The sequence below is a fragment of the Blennius ocellaris genome (genome assembly GCF_963422515.1).
Source record: "Blennius ocellaris genome assembly, chromosome: 11".
NCBI lineage: Eukaryota > Metazoa > Chordata > Actinopteri > Blenniiformes > Blenniidae > Blennius > Blennius ocellaris.
The window spans coordinates 15,457,757-15,481,075 of record NC_137660.1 but is presented as its reverse complement, the minus strand read 5'-3'; the positions used below and the strand labels follow the sequence as shown (position 1 = coordinate 15,481,075).

The window sequence follows — 23,319 nt, the reverse complement described above, 5'->3', positions numbered from 1 at the left end:
AAAGTGGGCAGCGGCTGCAGGGTGAGGGATTGGAGAGAAGCAGAGTCTGCTCAGTCCATGAGGAGACAGGGCAGGGGGGTGCGCTTACGTAACAGCCTGCAGTGGCTGAGCCAGCGTCACGTGGATGATCACGTTCTCCCTACCTCCCTCCTTACTCTCACACTTCTGTCTGCTTGCTGCCTCCCTCTTCCTCCTCTCCTCCCGTCATGCTCGCTCTATTGCGTTCTGTCTTCCCGCCCAAGTTACTTTCTCTGTTTCACTCTCCCTCTTGTCCCACCCAGGCCCTGCTCTGCTCCGGGTTTGCCTGCTGGTTGGGCAGTGAGGGGGCAGATCTGCAGTCGCACAACAGAGACTCGCTCCCTCTAACTGCTGCACTTCACTTGTTTTGGCTGTCAGATAAGGGTCAATTTATAAATGTTTGTGCTCTCAGTTGCCCCGAAGAGGTTTTGGGTGATAGAAGATTTTTAGAGAAACAGCCCATGAAAGAATGTTGCATGCATGCAGAGTGATGCTATCTTTGAACGGTACACAGGAGAAGAGTTGCAAAAATGACAGTGTAGGTTTGTATTTCAGTGGGTTTGATTTGTTTCTCAAGATGTACAATTGTCATCATTCAGCTAATTTAGTCATAAACAGTATTAAATCACAAAGTCACCTCTTCCCCCCCCCCACCCCCCCCATAAAACACATCTTAAAACTGTTGGACTCTGTTGCCTTTTCACAGCAGTTCTAATAACATCACCTATTTACACCAGCAGACCAGGGTGTGTAAGTTCCATTTAAGTGTAACAATAGACCATGATGCGGCTCATTTATGTGTTTAGTGGACAACATATAACACTTTTGCTCCACAGACAGTACCTCTTAATAAGATCGGTTCAGTGTTGGACTTCTGTCCTTTCGGGGGATTTATTCACTGTATAACAATATGAAAAAGAAACACTCTAATCCTTGAACACTGCGTCATGAGGCTGTTATTTTAAATGTTGGATTGTTCTCTCTGAATAGACACATGCACATGCCTGCAGTATCGTGTGTGTGTGTGTGTGCATGTAAGCATGCCTTCTTGTTTACGAAGGCCTGGAAAAGTCAGTTACGTAATGTAAACCACTCTCACAAGCTTTCTCTTTTTCCCTGTCCCTCTCTTTCACACTCATCCCTGTCATTCACACACTGTATGTCCCTCCGTCTGTCTGTCTGTCTCTCCTCGCCACTTCTCTCTTCCTTGCCAAGTTTCACACCACCTGCCCAAGGCAAAGCAGATTTACAGATTACCACCCCCTTGATGCTAAGCGCATCACACGCATGCATGTAGATGGAAAGCCTCGTCTCAGACACAGACACACACACTCCCAGGCATGCAGTGCCATGCTGGCTGTCCCTGTGTGAGCTCATCCCACAGGGCTTTCCCTGTTTGTCTCACTGCTGATAGGAGTCATGCTAAACCGTGGCTTACAGTTTCTTGAAAGTACGGGTCATGCAGGCATATAGAGAATGAACTCACGAGTGCCTTATATAGTTTGACCCACGGCTGGATTCAGGCTGGGACGACATGCTGAAGTGAGACAGTTACAGTTAATGCAGGAGGAAATAGTAAATTGTTGATGGATTTTACTGAGTACTAAACATCCAATTGGCCTGTTCAGTCCTTTTTTAGATTTATCCATGGTCTGCTTGCTCTCGACTGTGGGGAAATTCACTTTATTTGTCTGCAGTGAAAGGCACTGAGCAGGTGACAGTAGGATGTGATGCATATTTTAGTTGACACATTATTGAAGCATTCATTTGTTGAAGTGTCACTTTGAACCGCAAGATAAGAGCCTCTGTGAAAAAAATTCTCAGCTCTGCAACAAAATTAAAAATTAAGTAAAACTAACTGTTTATTCAGATGTTTGTCAAAGCGACAGAAAGCGACTGCAGACAGAGTTACATGCAGCTCACAACCTGCAGGTTGTACATCTGTGAGTGAGCAGCTAAAACCATGTCTAACAGGTTTATTTTGAACTTCTATGGGATGAGTTGAGTCAAAACAACAGTCTATTTATCTAACGTGTGTGTGTGTGTGTGTGTGTGTGTGTGTGTGTGTGTGTGTGTGTGTGTGTGTGTGTGTGTGTGTGTGTGTGTGTGTGTGTGTGTGTGTGTGTGTGTGTGTGTGTGTGTGTGTGTGTGTGTGTGTGTGTGTGTGTGTGTGTGTGTGTGTGTGTGTGCGCGCGCGCGCTTGTATCCAATATCCACGTGTGTGGGACACTGAGTCATAGGCCTTCCTGTAATCAATCCCGGCAGGGCACGGGTTGGTGTGTCTGTTCTTGCAGTCTCTGGCAGCCGCTCTGTCCGCCAGTACCTGGTGTTTGGCTCATCTGGCATAAGTACCGATTCCTTCCCGTATCTCGCTCATATATTGGGCCATATGCCTGTTGATCCTAGCTGCTGTGCTGCCTGGCAGGAACTTCTATGTTGTACAGAGACAGGTTATTGGGCAGTTGGTGGATGCAATGGTTCCCGCATGGGGTCCTTCTGGCTGTGGATGCAGATGCAGAGCGTTGCCAGATGAAGTGTCCTGCTCTGCACGGATGACATCAAGCCGCATGCCAAGAATGAGCGAGAAATCAAGTCAGTGATCTACACCACCAGGTTTTATGGTGCTCACACAGGAATGTCATCTGGGTTAGACAAGTGTGATTGGATGGTATCAAAGAAAGGCATGAGGCGTCAACCTACCAGAGGGCAATATACTGTAGCTGATATACAGGATAGCAACAAGTGCCTTGGGATCTGGGCAATCAACGTGTACAAATTGCCAGTTATCAGACTCTTGGTTGGTTATCATAAGCTAGTGAAAGGAGGAGAAGGAAGCCACAGATATCGAAACAAGGAAGCCCTCACCATGCATGGAGGGTTTGAACCCAAGTCCAGCATCCTGAGGCTAAGAGAAAGAAGAGAGGCCAAGGACCACTGAGCGTTGGAGCCACTATTTAAAATGAAATTTCCAAATTATGAGAATATTATTAGAATACATTAGAAAAGACAAACTACTCCGTTATTGCTCCAGACAGCAGAAACCAGATGAGACCGAGGAGGTAACATGGAGAGACAAGCTCCTACATGGCCTTGATAAGTTATCCTGATTCTATCATATAATCTTATCCAGCGACTGTCTATACCGCTTTATCCAAATCAATATAGTGTCACTGGTTAACCCTGATTACTTGCTTTTGGACTGTGGAAGGAAACCATATGTTTATCAAAAAAACAAACAAACAAATAAACATGCACATAAAAGGAAAAGATGCAAACTCCACACAGAAAGACTCCAGAACCCAATCTGGACTCAAACCATGGAGTGGGGTAATCACTACCTCACTGTGCAGCCCAGCACATAACGAGCTTCAGTTCAAATCTGACCCTTAAACTCGGGTATTTAAGGATGTCCAGCTTCTTTAAAGCAATTTATGTCAGAAATGTAAGTTAAAGCCGAGAATTAGGCTCATTTGTCAAGCTTCTTTCTTGTGCGCTCGAGTTGAAAAATGGATAGAATACCTCGCTCTACCCGATCAATGCCAGTTGCCTTGAAACAACACAGATAACGGAGTTCATTTGGTGCTTGAAGAGATTATCTATGTTAGATGAAACAAAAGTGATTAAGTCATTCTAAAATAAAACCATTTTTTTTCTCAAATATCTTCTTTTCAGTGTGTAGTAAATTCTAAGTTCTGACTCTCATGTGTTGGTATGAAAGAGAATAATTGTCATTATAAACAGTGTTTTGTCACAGTTCATAGCGTGATATTTGAATCTGATTGCATGTGAGGTAGGTCACTTGTGCTCAGGAAGGCACATGACAGGCGAGAGGATGAATGGTGTGAATTGCAATTTGTGTCTGAAGTCATGGCTTCTCGCTTTCAATTTCACTAAAGCACACAGCTTGAGAACAACTTAACAGAGTAATGATATTCCTCCAGTGAATTAAGCTGGTGAGGTTTGGTGCTGAATTGTTGTTGAGACTGTTGACTTGGTCGCAGAATTGATAAATGGGTTAAATGTCTTTTAGTCGGTCTTCATCAGAGTCTTGTGAGCACAGTTTTGCTCAAAGCAATACATCATTGTTAGATGCTGCACATTGTTGTAATGTGTGAAAAATGATCTTTACTGTTGCATCAAACTCTCAGGAATGCTAACATGCCCACAATGACGACAAGTCTAACTTGCTAGAAAAGTAAACATTTCAGAAGAGATTTGCGCATGTTAATGCTGATGCTGTGCTCCGAGTCGCACAAATGTTTTTGTGTGTGGGTGTTTGTGTTATGTTTCATTAACATGTTCATCATGTTACTTTACAAGACTGTTTGCTCATTGCCAGTAAGTCTATTGCCAATATCAATGATTATGTTGCAAACCACTGTATTTATTAGATTTCGCAGACGGATGTTTGTACGAAATGAAATATATAAACAGCTCATCGTGAGAGAGACATGAATATCGGCACATAGACTGGTAAATGATCTATGCACTCCTTTCTCTGACTATAACTCCAAAAACATGAACGTCTGCCTCATGGTGGCATCATTAACCCAGTACCGTAAATGTTGATGCAATCTTTATTTATCAGTGCCATTGTTGGATGCTTCATTTCATTTAATTTCTTCATTTGCACTTCGGTCAATTTCAAGTGGTCATTCTTATTTAAGAAGCAAAGTTTCAGCTATTTACACACTGGGGGTTGACCCAACAAGAGGTATTGTGAAATACTATACTATACTATACTATACGCTGCAGATTTATATTTGTATTCTGTTACAAATGATTTAAAAATAATAAACTCAGTTCTTGAGTTGAGGTGTCATTATTACATGGAATTGCAATACTTATTATTATGTTGTCTTGTAATTAAGAAAGTATGTCCATAGAAACAATTTAGGAAATTAAACTTCATCTTCTGGCACAATTGTCAGATAATCTGGAATAATTTGAGAGGACATGACCAAAGCAATTTGTAGACCATGACAATACTTTATGACAATCCATTTAACTGCCATTTAAGTGTTTAAGTAGTTGAACTTCAGTGGAGCAACTATCCATCGGTTGAGCACATCAATACTACCTACAATGAAACTGTAAAAATGTTTGTTGTCCATTTGTTTCTGTTCTCATATGCTTTGTAAATAAATACATGCGTTGCAGTGAGGCAGATAAAATAGACATACCTCGCTTACCAGCCAACTTCTTTATCACCACAGTCTTTTTTAGATCAACTGTCAGTGGTTAATGATGCTGAATAATGTACAACAATTTAACAATCGAGCATCCAGTTAACGGTCAGCCCTCTGCAGAGCGGACCTTTCTCTGAATGCTTGTTTACGCTGCTCATGTTGTGTTTCCCTGAACCAGTCTCACCAATTGCTCTCACATGTGGCCTTAATTTGTTTTGCTGATGTGCTTGTTTGTGGGGTAAAGGCATTTCATGCGCTGTGGAATTGCAGTTTCAAAATGGGGAAAATTGCGTCACGTGATGCGCATGTCTCTTGCAGTATTTTTTCAGATGCACATCGGAATTTGGCCCTGCGGAGCTTCGTGTAAATGCTTCACACTCACACACAGAAATCTTTTATTTTAATGTTTGATTTAAATCAGGAACTTTTGTTCTTTTCAGTTTATAAATTTTTTTTCCTAATTGGGTAAAGTTGTGTTGAATTTAAATTTCCAGTTTCTATTTTTCTCATTTTCAAAGAGAACAAAGTGCACACGTGTAGAAGCTGTTTTACTAACTTGATATAAGTGGTAAATTGAGTTCACTTTTCCGCTGATTTAACACCAACCAAGACACTTTACAGTGTCGGTCACATTCACGCCCCAACAGAGGCGGCAACCATGCAAGGTGCTCAAGGACACTTCCACATTTGGACTGATGGGGGATGAAACCTGCAACCTTCCAATTGAGAAACAACCAAATGAGCCAAAGCCGCCCGTCTATATGCAACATCATCTATCTTTGCCCAATAGATTCGCCCAGTAATTATCAGCAGCAGCTCCACAAACGCTTAGTAAAGTCCTGGTTTATGATGCCTTGGCTCCTCGGGAGAGACTCCCAGTAGTCCCGAAATCATGACTCATAAAATGTAACAAATTCCCAGAAAACTACAGAAAATATGGTTTTAGATTATCAAGAGCAGGTGTTGTATCACACTTCTATCACCTTCTTTGTTGCTAACCTCACGTTCCGATTGTGTTTGTACCAAAACAGTAGGATAATGTGACTTTATGTGACTCATATTTCCGTCCTATTCATGTGATTCCCCAAGTGTGAAAACCCTGCAGAACACTTTGATATGGATATGTATTTTATTACAGATGGCTCTGACTTTAAGCTTTTCATTTTGCTTCCATTTACAAGCTAACATAAGGGACAACTAAAGTTTTTCATTAGATAACGCACACCTCACGCTTTCAAACGGCACATGATCAGATTGGATTTCACCTCTCAGTGAAATGATATGTGCTGAGGACAACGGCAGTCCGAGGTAGACTTTCGGCTCAAAACTCTGAAGCCTCTGCAGGGACCTAAATGTTAGTGTGCACACACATGACCTGTATGCAAACTCAGTTGCATGACCGTGGATTTGATCCCCACTGTCAACAAAAGGCAGACCCTTCTGCTGTTATGGGAGAAAGTAATATAGCAAAAAAAAAAAGAAAAGAAAAGAAGAAGAACAAAAACCTGATCCTGTCACCTTCACCGCTTCAATATCTCTTTTGTTTGGGGAGCATTGTCCTCGTTTGTGACCTGACTCTGCTCCATTCAACCTTATCTGACCTGAGAAAGTCAAAGCTCTGTGGCACTGTCTGTCCTGGTTTACGGCCGGCGCTGCCCTCAGCCGTCGGCGTCGGTTTTCAGACCACCGAAAGAAGCACAGTGCTGGCGTATTTGTCTTTTCATCCACGCTTTCCTCCGGAGTTGGGAGAGATCTGCAGACAGCAGAGCAACGAGAGTTTTGTGGGGGAGGGAGGAGGGAGGGGAGAAGCAGGGGTGTGAAGAAGCCGGAGGTGGGTATCGGCAACTCATCCCCGGCTTGGACACCGGAGCCGCAGTGTGGCGTGCCGGTGCACATTTTAAAATGCCGCGGCTGTCTGCTCCTAGCGAGGGTTTTGTTTGTTCCTCTCCTCCTCCTGTCTCCTGCCCCCTCCCCTCCTTCCCTCTTCCTCTTACTTCTGTCAGTTCTTCTACCTCTATTTCTATCTCTTTCTTTCTCGTGGCTCTTACATCACCTGACTGGCGCTTTACTTGAAAATGCAGCAGCAAGAAGATGAGTCAGGCTGGGCTGATTCTCCTCTACCGCCAGCCTGAACCCCCCCACTCTCCTCTCCTCTCCTCTCCTCTCCTCTCCAGACGTAGCCAGCAGACTGCATCGCCCAGAAGGGAGGCGCACAATATAAAAACCAGTCACCCCGACCTCCTTTCAACTTTACCCTGCTCGTTTCACTGCTGTCTGAGTGAAGTGAAACCCACACATCATGGGGTCAGAGAAGGGGACAGGTTGGATCATACATGACTCGATCATTAATCAGTCACAGAGCGAGCATCAGGTCGTTTCACCTCATGGAGTGTCGGACCGACTTTGTAGTTCCATCCAGAGTCCGTGTGTCTGTGGGTTACTGCGAGTAAATGAGGGAGAGAGAGATGCTAGCTCAGTGGATCCTCACCTTCTCTTCAAGGTGTGTGTGTGTGTGTGTGTGTGTGTGTGTGTGTGTGTGTGTGTGTGTGTGTGTGTGTGTGTGTGTGTGTGTGTGTGTGTGTGTGTGTGTGTGTGTGTGTGTGTGTGCGTGCGTGCGTGCGTGCGTGCGTGCGTGCGTGCGTGCGTGCGTGCGTGCGTGCGTGCGTGCGTGCGTGCGTGCGTGCGTGCGTGCGTGCGTGCGTGTGCCTGAGACAGCCAGACATTGCAGGCAGACAAGTGTCTCTGCTGACTGCAGATGAGATGGAGTGTTTACTGACACAGGGAGCATCAGCTGCACGTGCTCGGCAGCATCTTCGCTCCTCGGTGCACTTAGTTTTAGGATCCTTTGTGGGACTATATGTGAACTGCCTTCATGGAGAAGCCTCATTTCACTTGAATGTGTGGTATCAGAATATTGTCTTCTTTTAAGAGTTGCTTAATTTCACGCTTTAATGATTTGTATTATTTTGAATTGATAAATCGGTTAAAGCCACGAGAGAAGACTTTTTCTCATGTCACATCCAAAAGTGGCAGCATTTAGGGAAATAAGCAACTATTGTAAACAACACTGATGAAAGCAGCTACATAAATGAGTCATATAAATCTGAATACCAATGAGCACTGTGTGCCAGCTTTTATAGAGGTGTAACAAGCACAGTAAGGAAACTTGCAAATAAATACATAATCAAGTCATTGCTGAATATCTTGTTTTGCTTGTATTTTCTGTACAAAAATCCAAAGCTCACAACATTTCTTAACTTATCGACCCTTTCAAGGGTTCATGATCATATTTGGTCACTGACAACAGTAAAGTAATGACTGTCACAGAATTCAGGGTTAAATTGTTGTGCAGTTCAAATGTAAAATTGTATAGTTAAAATATGAAATGATGTGATACGATACTTGAGCCTATGGACTTAATGTAAAAGTAGTGCAGTGGACAACATATCAGCTTTGAAACTTCCACTCAATGAACACAGCAATACATATTTAAAGGAACTTTTGTATACTTATAGAGCATGATTAATGTAGGACATTACTTGTCAATAATTGATAGGATGGTTGAACCATTTGAAGAAATGTATCACATTTTTGGAAAGTTATAATCAAATTGATTATAAGTTAGTTCTATCTGCCTTTCATCAAGGCAGATAGATTTACTCTTTCCAACAGCAATTTATAGTATAAGTAGAATAAAATAGTGTTTATTAGTACCTCGGTTTAACATGTTTGCAGTATTTGAATGAGTGTCTTATAAAGGATAAGAGTTTATCACTTTAATGTTAGAATCAGAATATGTTATTGCATTATTGATGAATGACTAACAATTAGCATTTTTCTTCTCTTGAAGATGTTATCTTTGTTGTTTTTTAATGTCCTTCTAAGCGGGTATTAAAAATGCATATATGCATATGCATATGCGTATGCGTATATAATAGTATAAGTATACTGTATGTACCATACACATATGTTTATTTAAAAAAAGAATTGGTATTATCAATAATTGGTGGGTCAAAAACTGACTTAAATTAATAAACAAAACATTTTAATCAAGTACAAACAGTGACATTAAAAACAGTCTGAGTTAGAGCAACACTTCCACGTCACCAAACAACTAAACCTCATTACAGCTGAGTTTTACGTTACTATATTTGCATTTTTATGTCCACCTTGATGTTATCTCTTGGGAAGGCTGCTTGGCCAGCAAACACGTTTCCATGGAAACCAGAGGTGGCTCCCTGTAGTCCATTCTTTCCTGTTTTAATGCTTTCATCAATCTGTTAATCATCTTTTCAGCCATCCAACCAGCCTGCTGATCAATAGCAGTGGTAAGGGGTCTTCAAAACAAGGCCATTTACAATTATGTTGCTATAGAAACAGATTCTGACCACCCATCGAGTTCATGCATTCCTCAGATTCCATCCATCCATCCATCCATCTATCCACCAGTCACTTGCACTTTGATTACACAACCACTGTCAGGAGATTATCGCACACCAATCTTTTCATCTTGTGTCTGCTCCACTACGTCAAATGTCACAAGATGCGCACACAGACCTTCATTAGACATTGAAAGTAATCTCAACAACTGTGTTGCGACCAATGCTGAATAAATCAATGCTTTATCGACTTGCACATGCAACAAATGATCACTGACTGTACAGTATTCTTCATTTTCGTTGAGGTCTTGTTGCATTTAAAGGTTTGAGGTTTTACTCTGTACGATGTAAAATAAGACCGAGGAAGCGGTGTGGATCTCAATAAGTTTGAATTATTGTCCTGTCCCCTCTCAAGATTTCAATCAGTTGACAAAATAAAGTGGCAGTAAACAAGGTTTCAGGAATGATGGTTTCCAATTATAAGAATCCTAAAATAACCATGATGGCTTTTCATTCGATGCATCTTGCCAGTGTTCTCAGTATTTCCTAAACTGTAAATTTGGTATGAAGTCTTTGGGCAATGGTGTCGCTATCATGTTTTCCCACATTTTTGTTGATTTCTTTGCTGATAAGCACATTGTCACCCTGCAAGTTTTCAATTTTACTAAGACAGAACTGTATCATGGGATAATGGTGATCATTCACATTAGTTGAAATGAGATGAAATCTGCTCAACCCTGTGTGGGATGATTGGGTGGTTGTTATGCTAGTGAATGCACCTGATCAGAAATGTCCCACTAAAAGGGACACTTTGTCCTTCATTTTGATATCATTTTTATGCCTCACAAAAAAAGAAAAAAAAAAATCAACTTTCCCAAAATCTGTTCAAATGTGAATTTGAGTTTGAACTTAGCGCTCTGTCTGACTGTGATATGGATTTAACATTATGATTTCTGTCTCCACAGGGAAACGAGTTAAGAAAGATTCTCCTCACACGCTACTTTGGAAATCAAAAGCTTCTCTCCAAGTCAGAGCTCGGGAGTGGAAACAGCTCATCTGGCGGCTTTGTCAAGCAGTCATCTGGAGGTACTGAGAACCCAAAGTAAAACCAGTAGATGCTGCAATAATGACTCACTGCAGAGGAAACGACAGTCGCCGTGATGTGCCATTCAACAATTGAAGGGCTTCTTAAAGTGTGACATAAATGTGGCCTAAAGGTTGGCGAAGCAGACTTGGGATCAAGTGTTCACAGTTTTGAATCCCATGACTGACAGGTCACCTCTATAGGTCCCTGAGCATGAGCCTTGAACCCCCCCCCCCCCCCCCCCATCAGCTCCCCAGACCGCTGTAATGTGGTTCTTCAGTTCAACTATACACAAGAAGCAACTCCAGACATCACTGACATTTAACTGTTTTGATCACGTGAATAGCTGTGTCTGTTCAGAGCACTAATTTGATAAATATTTGTTTAAAATCTTCAAAGGAGGTTTTCCCACACATGACTCGGATAAGCCAGGCAGCAGTATGGTGGAGATCCAATGTCTTTTGGACAATGTTGGGACAACAGAGCTGGTGATTGACCTCATTGTCAACACCAAGAATGACAGGGTGTTTGAGGAGAGCATCCTGCTGGGCATTGCCCTTCTCCAGGGTGGAAACACTCAGATACAGGTGGGTACGCAGACCCTGCTTTTATTTTGTTTTTGCCACAATTTGGAGATTTGTACACATCAACCCCTCATTCCTCCCTTCAGAATTCCTTCTACAACCAACTATACAAGCAGAAGAAGTCTGAGAGGTTCTTCAAGGTTTTCTATGACCGCATGCGTTTGGCGCAGCAAGAGATTCGAGCCACTGTGTCTGTCAACATGTTTGAGCTCAGCTGCAGGAAAAGGGACGATGACAGTGACCTCAATGGCATCAGGTTCAAGAAAGGTACGTATGAGTTTTGACACATTTTGTTAATTCAATGATAGCCCACCCGTGATGGTTTTTAGTACTATTGTGGCCGGGATGCTTAAGTTGCTCCTTTGGTTTGAAACATGCAACTGTGGTGTACTTGGATTAGCATTTAAAAGTGACAGACTGACTCATATGGGTTGTCTTCTGAGCATAACCAAGGATTTCCAAAGAAACATGTCTGGATTTCGTCAGAAATCTCCAATTGAGTTAACAGTTAACAACACGTGAACAGTTGTACACCATGTAAAGTGGTGACGTTCGACTCAGCCCGACATCTAAAACAGTGGTGGTGGAAAAAAATCTGGCGTGATCTTTGTTGCTCTGCTGACCTCTGAGCAGACTGTTGTTCTCAGTTCCTGCAGTCACATGTCAGCGGCCATGTGACGGCTCACATCTGAAGCCTATCAAAAGGCCATTGTATCAAGATTGGGTGCTCTCATGCGCCTACTACTCTTTCATCACGGGTGGTCTCTGAGTAATTGAAAACAAGAAAAATCTGTCTCAGATTGCATGGATCAATACTAATGTCAACTTCATATCCAGTGACACACGTTCTGCAGATTGTTGCTAATGTATCCTCTCTGTGCCTACTGCTTTGCGGTTAAAGACTCTGGGCTTTATATGAGGGAGGACATGCGAGGGCAGCTGAAAGAGGCCTCTTCTGCAACCTCAAAGGCCTTCTGCGCCTTCAGGAAGGAGCTGGACCCTGACCTTGACGGCCTCGGCCAGAACAGTGAGATAATTGGTGAAGAGGTGTTGGAAGAGACTCAGATGAGCCCAGCAATCACCATCATGAAACCAATCTTGCGATATCTCCAGCTGCTTTGTGAGAACCACAACTCAGACCTACAGGTACATAAACCCTTTGAAGAAGCATTGACATCCAGTCGGTGTCCTTCCAGCGACTGATTCAATCTCTATTATCCTCTGCAGAACTTTCTGCGCAGCCAGAACAACAAGACTAACTACAACCTGGTGTGCGAGACCCTTCAGTTCTTGGACTGCATTTGTGGGAGCACCACTGGAGGACTGGGGCTGCTGGGACTGTATATAAATGAGAGCAATGTGGATCTGGTTCGCCAAACCCTGGAAACCATTACGGAGTACTGCCAGGGGCCGTGCCATGAAAACCAGGTAATAAAATCGCTGACCAGTGCAAGTGTGACGTTACGACGATATTGATTCAAGTCAGCAGGTTTATAGGGGAGTCTGTATATCTCTATAGTGCAAAACTGAATATCAGATATCAAAAGTAAAACTAGTATATTCATTATCTGAGCTGTCAGACAGCCATGCATGCAAGATATGGCTCAGGGTTCATGTAATACTAGCAGCTTTCACATTTCTTCAGTGCACTGGTGTATTCTTAACACATGGCAGACACTTCCTGTTTTGTTTCTTGTTTTGATTCGATGTGTCTCTCATTACTAATATCATTTTTTTCCCCAGTCTTGTATAGCCAAGCATGAGTCGAACGGCATCGACATTATTATAGCACTGATTGTCAACCCCATCAACCCCCTGGGGATGAATCGACTGGACCTTGTGCTGGTGCTGAAGGTGAGCAGCAGGTGTCCATGAGAGGCCCAACGCTATGACGCACGGCCATTACTATTGCAGTGCTTACAATTTGCTGTGGCTGGCTCATTATACAGTGTGTAGCGCCTGAGACTAATGGCCAGATGAATGGCTGTCATTAAAAAGAAATAAATTCAATCATGTTTGGGAAAAGAAAAAAAGTCATGCTTAATTTGATTTGTGTTTTTTAAGTCTTTAGGCGAGTTACAACACTGGAAATGTTTTTAAACATGATTCCTGATTTTATGATGTTAATCGGAAAATTGTGTTGCAGAATAATGCATCCAAGCTCCTGTTGGCTATCATGGAGAGCCGCCATGACAGTGAGAACGCAGAGAAGATCCTCTACAAGATGAGGCCCACAGAGCTGGTGTGTGTGTGTGTGTGTGGGTGTGTGTGTGTGTGTGTGTGTGTGTGTCCAAGCATCCAGAAATACCTCTTCTAATTCGTCATAATGCTTGTGTTTCAGGTGGATGTGATGAAGGAAGCCTACACTCAGGGCCTGGAGAGTGAGGAGGATGAGGACGGTCCTGGAGAGCCAATCAAACCCAAAGATGTCGGTCACAATATTTACATCCTGGCTCACCAGGTATTAAAAACAGCATTTTTCAAATTTTGTATTTTTCTGTGACTGAGCCATTTCATCGTATCCTCTACCTGTGGGCCTGTCCTCCCTCCTGCTGACCCCCGGCCTGTATGATCGAAGGTTTTCCTGTGAATGAACTGCTCTGACAGTTTTCTGAAATTAGTTGTCAGGTTGTGACACTGCTTCTGCAAACGGGCAGACACTGAGTAACAGTGCTACCAAGCAAATGTGCTCTGCCTTGTCCAGGGTATCCGGAGCGAAGGAGGGAGACAGTAGTTATTGTGCCCCTGAGACAGCGGCGACATTGTAAATGCCTTTGTCCATCTTATGTGTCTCGCTCTTTGTTTCCAGTTTATGTAAGCGACACAGGGCAGGCCAGGTCCAGCACGCTTTCACTTCTGCCTCTTTAGGGCCGAGTGTCAGACACAGTATTTTTGTTCACCCCACAGACAGGAATGATTTCACCATCAGAAGGAAATGCTTTGTTTTCACTTTTCTTTGTGACCTGAGAAAAAAAAATCAAGCGCACACACACACACACACACACACACACACACACACTTGGATATGCGCTCATTAGGTGTGAAAACACTATTTAGTATTTTTTTCTCTTGGTATTTGATGAAACTTTTTTTTTTTTAAATACAATAATGAGCAAGTCACAGACCTGTGAAGAACTGTATTTAAAGATAACCTTGGAGTTTCACAAAAAGAAAATTGAACATGAACTGTATTTTTTTTTCCTGCGGTTACATTTCAAAAAAGTTTAAAAAGTGAAAAATAAGGTTAAAAAAGAACAAAACCATGCAACCTCAGAGCACGACTTTTATTATATTCCACTGTTGTGAGCAATCTTTGTTTCCACTTGGGATTTGTCATATTTCCCCTCTTTTTGTACTGCAGTGCACATTTCAGGTGAACTCGGATCAATCGCACCAAGAAGCAAGCAGAAAATAAATCAGTTATCTCTCCTATAATGTTGCACGCATTCTAAACATTATAAAGGAGAATCTATCAAAAAAACTTACAGAGCTGGCCATTTTCAGTTGAAACCCCAAAATAATTAACCTGTAATTAACAAAAGTGAAACTAGTTGGTTTAAGCTTTCGGTCGGAAGTCTGTCAGGTCACGGTCAATCGCAACACACACGTACACACACACAAAGCATGTGCTGAGGTCGTGGGACATAATTGGTGAAACCCAGAGAAAACCTACCTCAGCAGTCACAGGGTGAACGTGCAAATTCTACACAGAAGGACTTTGTCCGGACTCAAACTCTGCTTTTTCTGGCTGTGGCGGCAGAGTGCTGTCCACTTCTCCGCCATTCCATCTTTTCAAATATCCCTTGTCGAAGTGTCTGGGGAATGTTAAATCTACCACAATCTTTTGTTTTGATTTTTAGTTGGCCAGGCACAGCAAGATCTTGCAGCAGAGCCTCAGGCCCGGTTCGGGATTGGGGGTGGGACCAGGGGTGGACCCAGACAGCGAGAAGGATGATGCCCTTCATCACTACGCCAATCACACGGCTCAGATCGAGGTAAACTCGATATAATTAACCCCAATTCAAGAGTCCAGAACGGCCTAATTTGCTCATTAAAAACACTGAGATGAGGAATATTTGGTTTCAGATTGTGCGTCATGACCGCAGCATGGAGCAGATCGTGTTTCCAGTCCCAAGCATTTGCGAGTACCTCACTGAGGAGTCCAAGGTGCGGGTGTTCACCACCACCGAGAGAGATGATCAAGGCAGCAAGGTTAATGACTTCTTCCAGCAGTTTGACAACCTCTACAATGAAATGAGGTGGCAGAAGAAGATCCGCAGTAAGTCTTTACATTCTGAATCCACAACTTTGAGAATAATGATGGGGGCAGCAGAATGAGGGTGCAGGATAGGAAAACACAATTACCGCGAATTCCTCAACATATCGAAGCGCCAGCGGTGACTTTTTGTTGAGTGTATTTGTGTCTGCTGAACATATGTGCTTGTACTGTCCTTTTTACATTTGTACAGAAAATAAAGCTCTGTTCTGGTTCTCACGTCACATCTCTCTCTGGGGAAGCATCTCCTTCTACCTGGCCTGTCTGCTCAACATTGCTGTGGCTGTTTTCTACCCTTTTGGCGACGACGACGACGAAGGTGAGTCGTTTTGCATTTTCGAAGTTGCTATAAGACCAATCATTTTGCTCTTGTTGTAGTAAATGGAACCTTTATGTTGACTGTATGCAAAGTTTGGGGATGTAGGCAAGGAAATCTGATGTTTTGTCTCATTCAGCGTCATGGAAGCCTGTGAATTATCTGCTGTAGTGAATGTAGAGATGGGTTTACTGCCTCATCGATTAATAAAGCCAGGTGAACACCGACACTGGATGTTCTGGATTATCTGTGTAGCTCTGAGTGAATCTGATATAAAATTTAAAACAGATCAGTTAATCATATATATAAAGTCTTTAAAAAAAAAAATCCAATATAGAGGTAAATATTGAAGTGACATAAGCAATATGAAACAAACAGAAAATAGATTGAATTAAATTGAAAAGACCTAAAATTGCTGGAGATGGGGTAGAAAATCTGAGTAAAGTAAATAGGTTTGAATAAATAAACAAACCTTTAATTAGTTAAAAGCCAAGCTGCATTTCCACTTTAAATTATTTAATGCATGTGGTTGCCCTCTGATCCTCAGACAACAACTGAGAGTCACAGCTGATGGTCTGAAAGGTCGCACCAGTTCATATACTGTGAATAAATGGGTCATATTTTTAGGGGCAAGAAACTGGAATGCTTGGAAAAAAAAAAACACACACAAAGATATTCAAAGAAAATGATTCTAAACTTTAAAAGGAAAGAAAATCACTTCCTTTAAGTTAAACTGTGTGTTACCACTTTAAATTCATGAAATACAATCAGTGTAATTAAGGAGAAAGGATGACCAGAATTTGTTGTTTTTATAGGTTTCAAAGAAGGCAAAATAGGTAAGGCAAAAACACACGACACCGTTCACGCTTACCTTAGGAGAGATACATTTTTATATCCTTTTCCACAGTTTGAGAGAAAGTTTACTTCAGGTCAAGGTGGTATCATTATCTGAAACTAAGATTTACAACAGACACACCGGTGAGTTTACTACACTCCTCACCCGTCCCGACACTTGCAGTCAGATAAACTTTTATTGAACAGACCTGTGCTAACACTCGGCAATACAAAGTGATTTAAAGAAAAAAAAAGTGATCTGTCTTATTCTAAAGAAATAATCATCAAAGAAATAATCGAGATAAAGGAGTTGTTTATAAACATGTATGTGGGCTCACTGCATTCAACCTCGTGGTGTTGTCCTTTGGCTAAAAGTAGTTCTTATACTTTTACATTCATAAGGAAATTAAAATCTTCTGACTGTTCAGACTAAGAAATGACCACATCCTAAATGTGTTTGGTTTTTTTCACTGAAAGAGAATTTTCTCATACTCTGTTGATTATTGCTTTGGTAAGGTGTTAATTATTGCATGATTTTCACTGTTTGGTGTCACCTGAGGTTGTGTTTATTTAAAGACGGTATACACACACACACACACACACACACACACACACACGCACATCTATCGGTGTTTACTAAATTAAAAACACCTTACTTCAGGTCATTGTAGGTGTGTACAAAATGTGCCTCAAAACCCTTTTGATGTCGGGCTGCTTTCATTATCTTTATGGGCTTTTTGTTTTCCACCAATCTTCACCACGACATCTTATCAGTCAGGTGAAGAGAAAACACCTGTGTGGAAGGAATAGACCTCTATGATATAGCACATCATTTCATTATATTACACTTTACTACGACAGATGCAATACATTTTATTGTGTCATTGGCAAATTTATTTTTTTTAACTTTTTTTCTTCAGCAAGTGCCACTGTTTATGAATAATTCTGAATTTCATACAGAAGACAAACCCATTGTGACATATTGTTTTCTTTTTAAAATTACTTATCAAAAAAACCCAAAATGCACTTAAAATAGTAAAAATCTAAACTAAAATCCAGCCCGAAGGCAGACTGTTGTAAAACACTTTCTCACTTCACCTCTTCATATTGATTGGCTGTGATAGGATACCCCATTTCATATTATTGAAAATGAACTACATTTCCAACCACATCAGTCACTTCCTGGCTTTATAAAACTAATACATATGTGAGAAATGTGTTTTGTTGCCATGTCAGGTAGTGGTTCCATGGTTTAAGGCAGAGGTGATGATCCTCAATTCCTAATTTCTGTTGGGGTATGGTTTATTTGGTTGCTTGTACATGTCATGCTTTAAATGCAGTGTGACCGTAGTACTGGCAGCAGGCCGTGTGCACGGAGGTAAATATGGATGTAACACATGTCGGCGACAATTCAGAAGTTGTACTGCAAAGACAGAATTATAACCAAATAATAAAAGGTCAAAGGATATGAAGAAAGACTAATGTAAACAATAGCTTTTTGTGGAGCTGCTACCTCTTGTCAGGAGGTTTGCGTGATGCTGACTTGCATCCATTGTTTAAATGTGTCTCGCCTGTTCGTTCTCGCCTCAGCCGCCTTGCACACAATCTTTTCTTGAAAAACATCAAACGTGGATCTGATTTGAGCAAATCTGATTAAGATATTCAAACTGACATAAAACAACAGGCAGGGCCAGTTTAGAGAATGTCGTATTTCAATGTAAAACCATCTCGGTTCATCGTCAACACATGAAAGTTTTCTCAAGATTTTTAGCCTTCACTGTCATTTTCGCTCTACGTGCCGAAGATATGATGGTTGTTTTGACTGAGGAGGTCCCCATAGACGGCTGTTTGACATTTTGAAGTGTTGTCTTTAATGGCATGTTCTCAGTTAAGCCCTTAGCTCAGGTGAATAATCCATTATTGAAATTCCGCCTTTCAAAGCGATGATGTCTTTATGCCTTGTTTGGTTGTTCATTCTTCTCCGCAGGCACACTGTCATCTTTCTGGAACGTCTTACTCTGGGTGGCACTGGGGGTCTTCACCACCTTACTTCCTGTCTTACCCAAACCGTGGGGCATCCTGTTCTTCCTGGTCTCCCTCATTTTACGCTCCATCTACACAATGGGCCTGGCCCCTGCTCTGTTGTTGCTGGGTACTGCCAATGTAAGTAATCCTGCTGCTGCAGGACGCATCTTTTCTGGCATGTCCATCCAGCAAAGATTTGTCCTTTTATTTTTTTCTAGAGTCTCAATCTTCTTTTGTTCCACTTTCAGCTCTTCAACAAATTGGTCTTTCTTGTAAGTTTTGTGGGCAACCAGGGAACGTTCACCCGAGGCTACAAAGCAGTGGTGATGGACATGCTCTTTATCTACCATTTGGGTTATGCCATCATCTGCGTCCTGGGCCTCTTTGTTCATGAGTTCTTCTACAGCTTTTTGGTAAGAAGTGTCATTCTCAGTTTGACTGATGAGGCATTAGCGTGAAACTTGACATAAACGAGCTACTGTCAACTCCCTCATGTCCGTTTCCCGTTCACAGCTGTTCGACCTGGTGATCCGAGAGGAGACTCTGCTCAACGTGATAAAGAGTGTGACGAGGAACGGCCGCTCCATCATACTGACTGCCGTTCTGGCCATCTTTCTCGTCTACTTCTTCTCCATCATTGGCTTCCTGTTCCTCAAGGATGATTTCCGCATGGAGGTGGACCGCCTTCCTGCTCCAGGTCAGCCTGCATACTTTATTTTTAGCATCATTGCATCCCTTTTATTCTAAATATAGATTGTTTTTCTTTTCATTTTTCTTTAAAGTAACGTCTACTAATATTTTCAAAAAGTACCAGAAAGCAGTGAAGTAAAGCTTTCACCAGCATGTCACTCATTTATAACAGTTTGTTTGTGCACTCAAAATCACTGTGATGTTGAAGAACTGCCAGATGTTTAAAGCTGAAGTTATCTTAAAAAATAAAGAGAAAGAAAGCACCCACTCATTGCTCATTTGTTGACAATTCTAAAGCTATAAAATCATATAAATCCTGGCAATCTTAATATAATTTCATGAACAGGTTAAACAGCAATGCCAGGGGGTGATAAGTGAGCATTTTGAACACAAGCAAACATATTAGCTCATGGCTAAGAACATTTCTATGTCATCATCTTTCGTTCTCCTTTTATTTTTTTCCACGCTGATTTATAAACCAAAAATAGGAAAATTATAGCTTTCTGTTCCACCTTGTTTTGTTATGTTTTTGCTGCTCTGTCCTCAAGTTGAACGAGAGTTCACGCAGGGAGACTGTTTTCCTTTTACTGTAAACCTTTATTTAACTCAGTCCATACTTCCAAGAAGTGTCAGAAATTCAGGGGATAAGGAACACAGAGCAGCAAATGATTCTCCTTTTTGGAAAATGACTTCTTGGAGAAACACCGTATAATTACAAGGCATTAAATGAATCAATTGCACAAATGTGTTTCACATCAGTTCATCCAATAAGTTTGGATTTATTCACTGTATTTAAAAAAAATCTTTTTCAGTATTTTTTTTGTATCAGCATGAAAACTCGGATTACAGTTTGAAGAAATAAATTGTAAAACATGTACAGGACACTGTATATACAGAGCAAGCAAGACACATGTTTTGAAAACACTGTGGCAAGTGTGGGTGTGCTAATGAGCACCGGTGCTGCTGGTCAGGAAGACATCCTGCCAGCACATGTGCACCTGTTGCATAACCTGGTGGCCGCGCCATCCTGTGTTTTGCTGAATAGAGCGCAGCAGACACAGCAGAGCAGTGGTGTGTTATGTAACCAGCTGGGCTCGCGCCTGTCTGTATGTTAGCGGACGGCAGAGTTACGGTACAGCCTCCATTGCGGCCCCGGGGTTGCGACCTCCTGCACCCGTTCTCTGAACCTCAATCCGTCACTCCCACTCTGTCTTATCGTCTTTCACCTCTTCCCCCGCCCAAAGTTGCCCTTCATGCTCCACCTTGCCTTGGAAGAAGGCCCTTTAGATGACACTGTGGCCCAGGTGTACGTTTGTCCTTCTGTCTGTCTGCCTGAGCTAATCACACTACGGCGCTATAGCTGCTCTGCTACTCAGGGCTTTGCCGATGTGCAAATGATTTGTTCAGGTTTTTTTTTTTCCTCAGCAACACTTCACCGCCCACCCGGCAGCTGCCTCAGTTTACATAATGTCTGACTATATCTTTCTTTCTGATTTTACCGGCTCTGATGAGAATTAGCGGGAAGAAGTTTTAATGCAGGAGTAAAGTTTAATCATCTTCTTTCGCATGGAAATTCTCATTGCAGTCATAATCATCCAACCACACATACATTTCTTTTGCTCTTCTTTTTTTCTTCTTGTAGGAAAAAAGGATTTACTGAGTGACAGTGGAGTTGCAGACACATGTTTGAAAGACAGCTGCCCTCTTTCAACACCCCAATCAGATCCTGGTAAGTTGTGTGGATGTTAAAGTAAAATAAAAAAAGCAAACAACAAAAAACATTTTCTTCTCATTATGAAAGTCACTATTGCGTAGACAAGTTTTAAGATTTAGTTTTTTGACTGAGAACGTGGGTGTGTGTGTGACCTTTTCGACAGTGCTTAGTTCCTGAAAGGTTGCTCTCACACACACACACACACACACCCACACACACACACACACACACACACACACACACACACACACACACACACACACACACACACACACACACACACACACACACACACACACACACACACACACACACACACACACACACACACACACACAAAGAAACTTGATGAGGCAGAGGGGGTGACTCACGCTCCTGTTTGTTCTCCTGCATCTCCATGGATCACCTGCACTATAGGGGCACACACGTGATCCCATCCACATCCCTCACCTCTTGGTTTTTTTCTCAGCAGTCACACTGTGCACAGCTTTACTCATTTTCAGATGATTCACATGTGCATTGACTGTATATTAATATCGGTCTGTCTGTCTATTTATCCATCTCCTTTTTTGCGCAGTGAAGGTGGGGAAGGCTGTTTCATTCATTAATTTATTTATTATTAATATTCAGTCACACATCAGCTGATTTTTTTTTTTTTTTTTTTTATGTTTGCCCAGACTGTGTTTGAATAGGACCTCACGGTGGTGTAGTGGTTGGCACTCCTGCCTCACAGTGAGAATACAACCATTTGCATCAAGGCTTCTGAGGCTTTCTGTGTAGAGTTTGCTCAGTGGGAATGGCTGAAACCCTGGAATTGAATTGAATTGAATGACGTCTTATTGATGAATGGAAGGATGTATATGAATATTAGTTTTTTTAGTTGTTAGGGTTTCATCTTTCATGCTTTAATTATGATCCATTAACCTCCGATTACTCCCATTTAAAAGCTGCATCATCTTGTAAAAGTGATATTCACAAAGACATTGCTTGCTGTCAATGAAAAAACAAAAACCGAGTTATATATTTATGCATCTCTAGCCAGATTGGCATTTGCTGTGCCTTGAATGTAGATATATAGCAGGCAGTAGTGCATGATTAACCTTGTTGCAGATTTTCTCTTAATGAATTCAGTTTAGGTTTTTTGTTTTTTTAAATGATTTTTCTGTAAATCTTTAATAATCTTTGTCCTTCACTTTGTTCTCTTGTTGTGTGTTTTGTTATAGATAAAGAGGAGGGGATTGAGCGTGTGTGCGACACTCTGCTCATGTGTATAATCACTGTGTTGAACCAGGGACTGAGAAATGGAGGAGGTGTGGGAGATATTCTACGGAGACCTTCCAAAGAGGTGAGACCTCCAAACCTTAAAATCAACCAATTTAAACCATGTATACGGTTACTGGAAAATTTTGTCTGAACTTAGTCATGAAATCTAATATTGTGTATGGACAATGTGTCAAATTCATATATTAATCTTTGTTTTTACAACACTTTTCATGCACACTCATACATAGAACGAGACTGATGAACAAAATGTGAACTATGAGTGAAAATGTTGTAGAGTTCAACATAGTGACGTAGTGTTTGTAGCGTCATACTGAGGGTACGTCCGAAATGTCCCACCTCACTCCTTATCTATCGACTTTCACTTAATTAGATTAGGACTTAGGAGGGACATTTCGGACATAACTTGAGAATACTCTGCAAGGCCTTTCTTTAGGGAGTTTACATGACCTTCATGTGAGCGGGTTTTATCAGAGTACTACTCTGCTTTCCTCTAAGAGTACAAAAACAATGCATTAGACGGTAACTAGGGACTCTACGAATATATCCATAATTGAATCTGCTTTCCCCCATAGCTGGCATTGGCACATGAAGTATAAATATATAGGTAACTACACATTATAAATGAATAGAAAAATATTCAAACATGGAATTAAATCCGAAAGCCAATACATTGAATTCCTAATAAAGGCCATCACCATAAAACTCCTTTATAGAGTAGGCTCACAGGTTGGTCTGGACGTTGGCTTATTGAAATATGCACTTCAAAATAAAACAGTTTGTACAACTCTCAGGTCGTTAGGCAGCTACTTCACCGTGGGTTTTTGTTCTAACTTTGAGTGTAATTGAAAGGCCACCACGCAAGGACCTGAGGGGTACAGTAGAGTAGAGGGCGGTGAATGGTGAAATAAACTCGGATAAATTGGAAG

At 41.7% G+C, this 23,319-nt stretch overlaps 1 protein-coding gene across 3 annotated transcripts in view; it reads left to right on the top strand.

Annotated features, from left to right (window-relative positions):
• Nucleotides 1-23,319, top strand: part of itpr2 (inositol 1,4,5-trisphosphate receptor, type 2) — a 63,557-nt gene that overhangs the window by 27,223 nt on the left and 13,015 nt on the right. Inside the window, exons 38-54 of one of the 3 annotated variants that reach the window (XM_080504431.1) lie at nt 10,552-10,672; nt 11,070-11,257; nt 11,341-11,521; nt 12,156-12,400; nt 12,482-12,682; nt 12,998-13,108; nt 13,401-13,496; nt 13,596-13,715; nt 15,115-15,249; nt 15,341-15,533; nt 15,724-15,849; nt 16,662-16,682; nt 18,668-18,843; nt 18,954-19,118; nt 19,219-19,402; nt 21,038-21,124; nt 22,333-22,454. In XM_080504431.1, the coding sequence (XP_080360557.1) occupies nt 10,552-10,672; nt 11,070-11,257; nt 11,341-11,521; nt 12,156-12,400; nt 12,482-12,682; nt 12,998-13,108; nt 13,401-13,496; nt 13,596-13,715; nt 15,115-15,249; nt 15,341-15,533; nt 15,724-15,849; nt 16,662-16,682; nt 18,668-18,843; nt 18,954-19,118; nt 19,219-19,402; nt 21,038-21,124; nt 22,333-22,454 (2,472 nt within the window). The other 2 variants (XM_080504432.1, XM_080504433.1) reach the window with 2 other exon arrangements.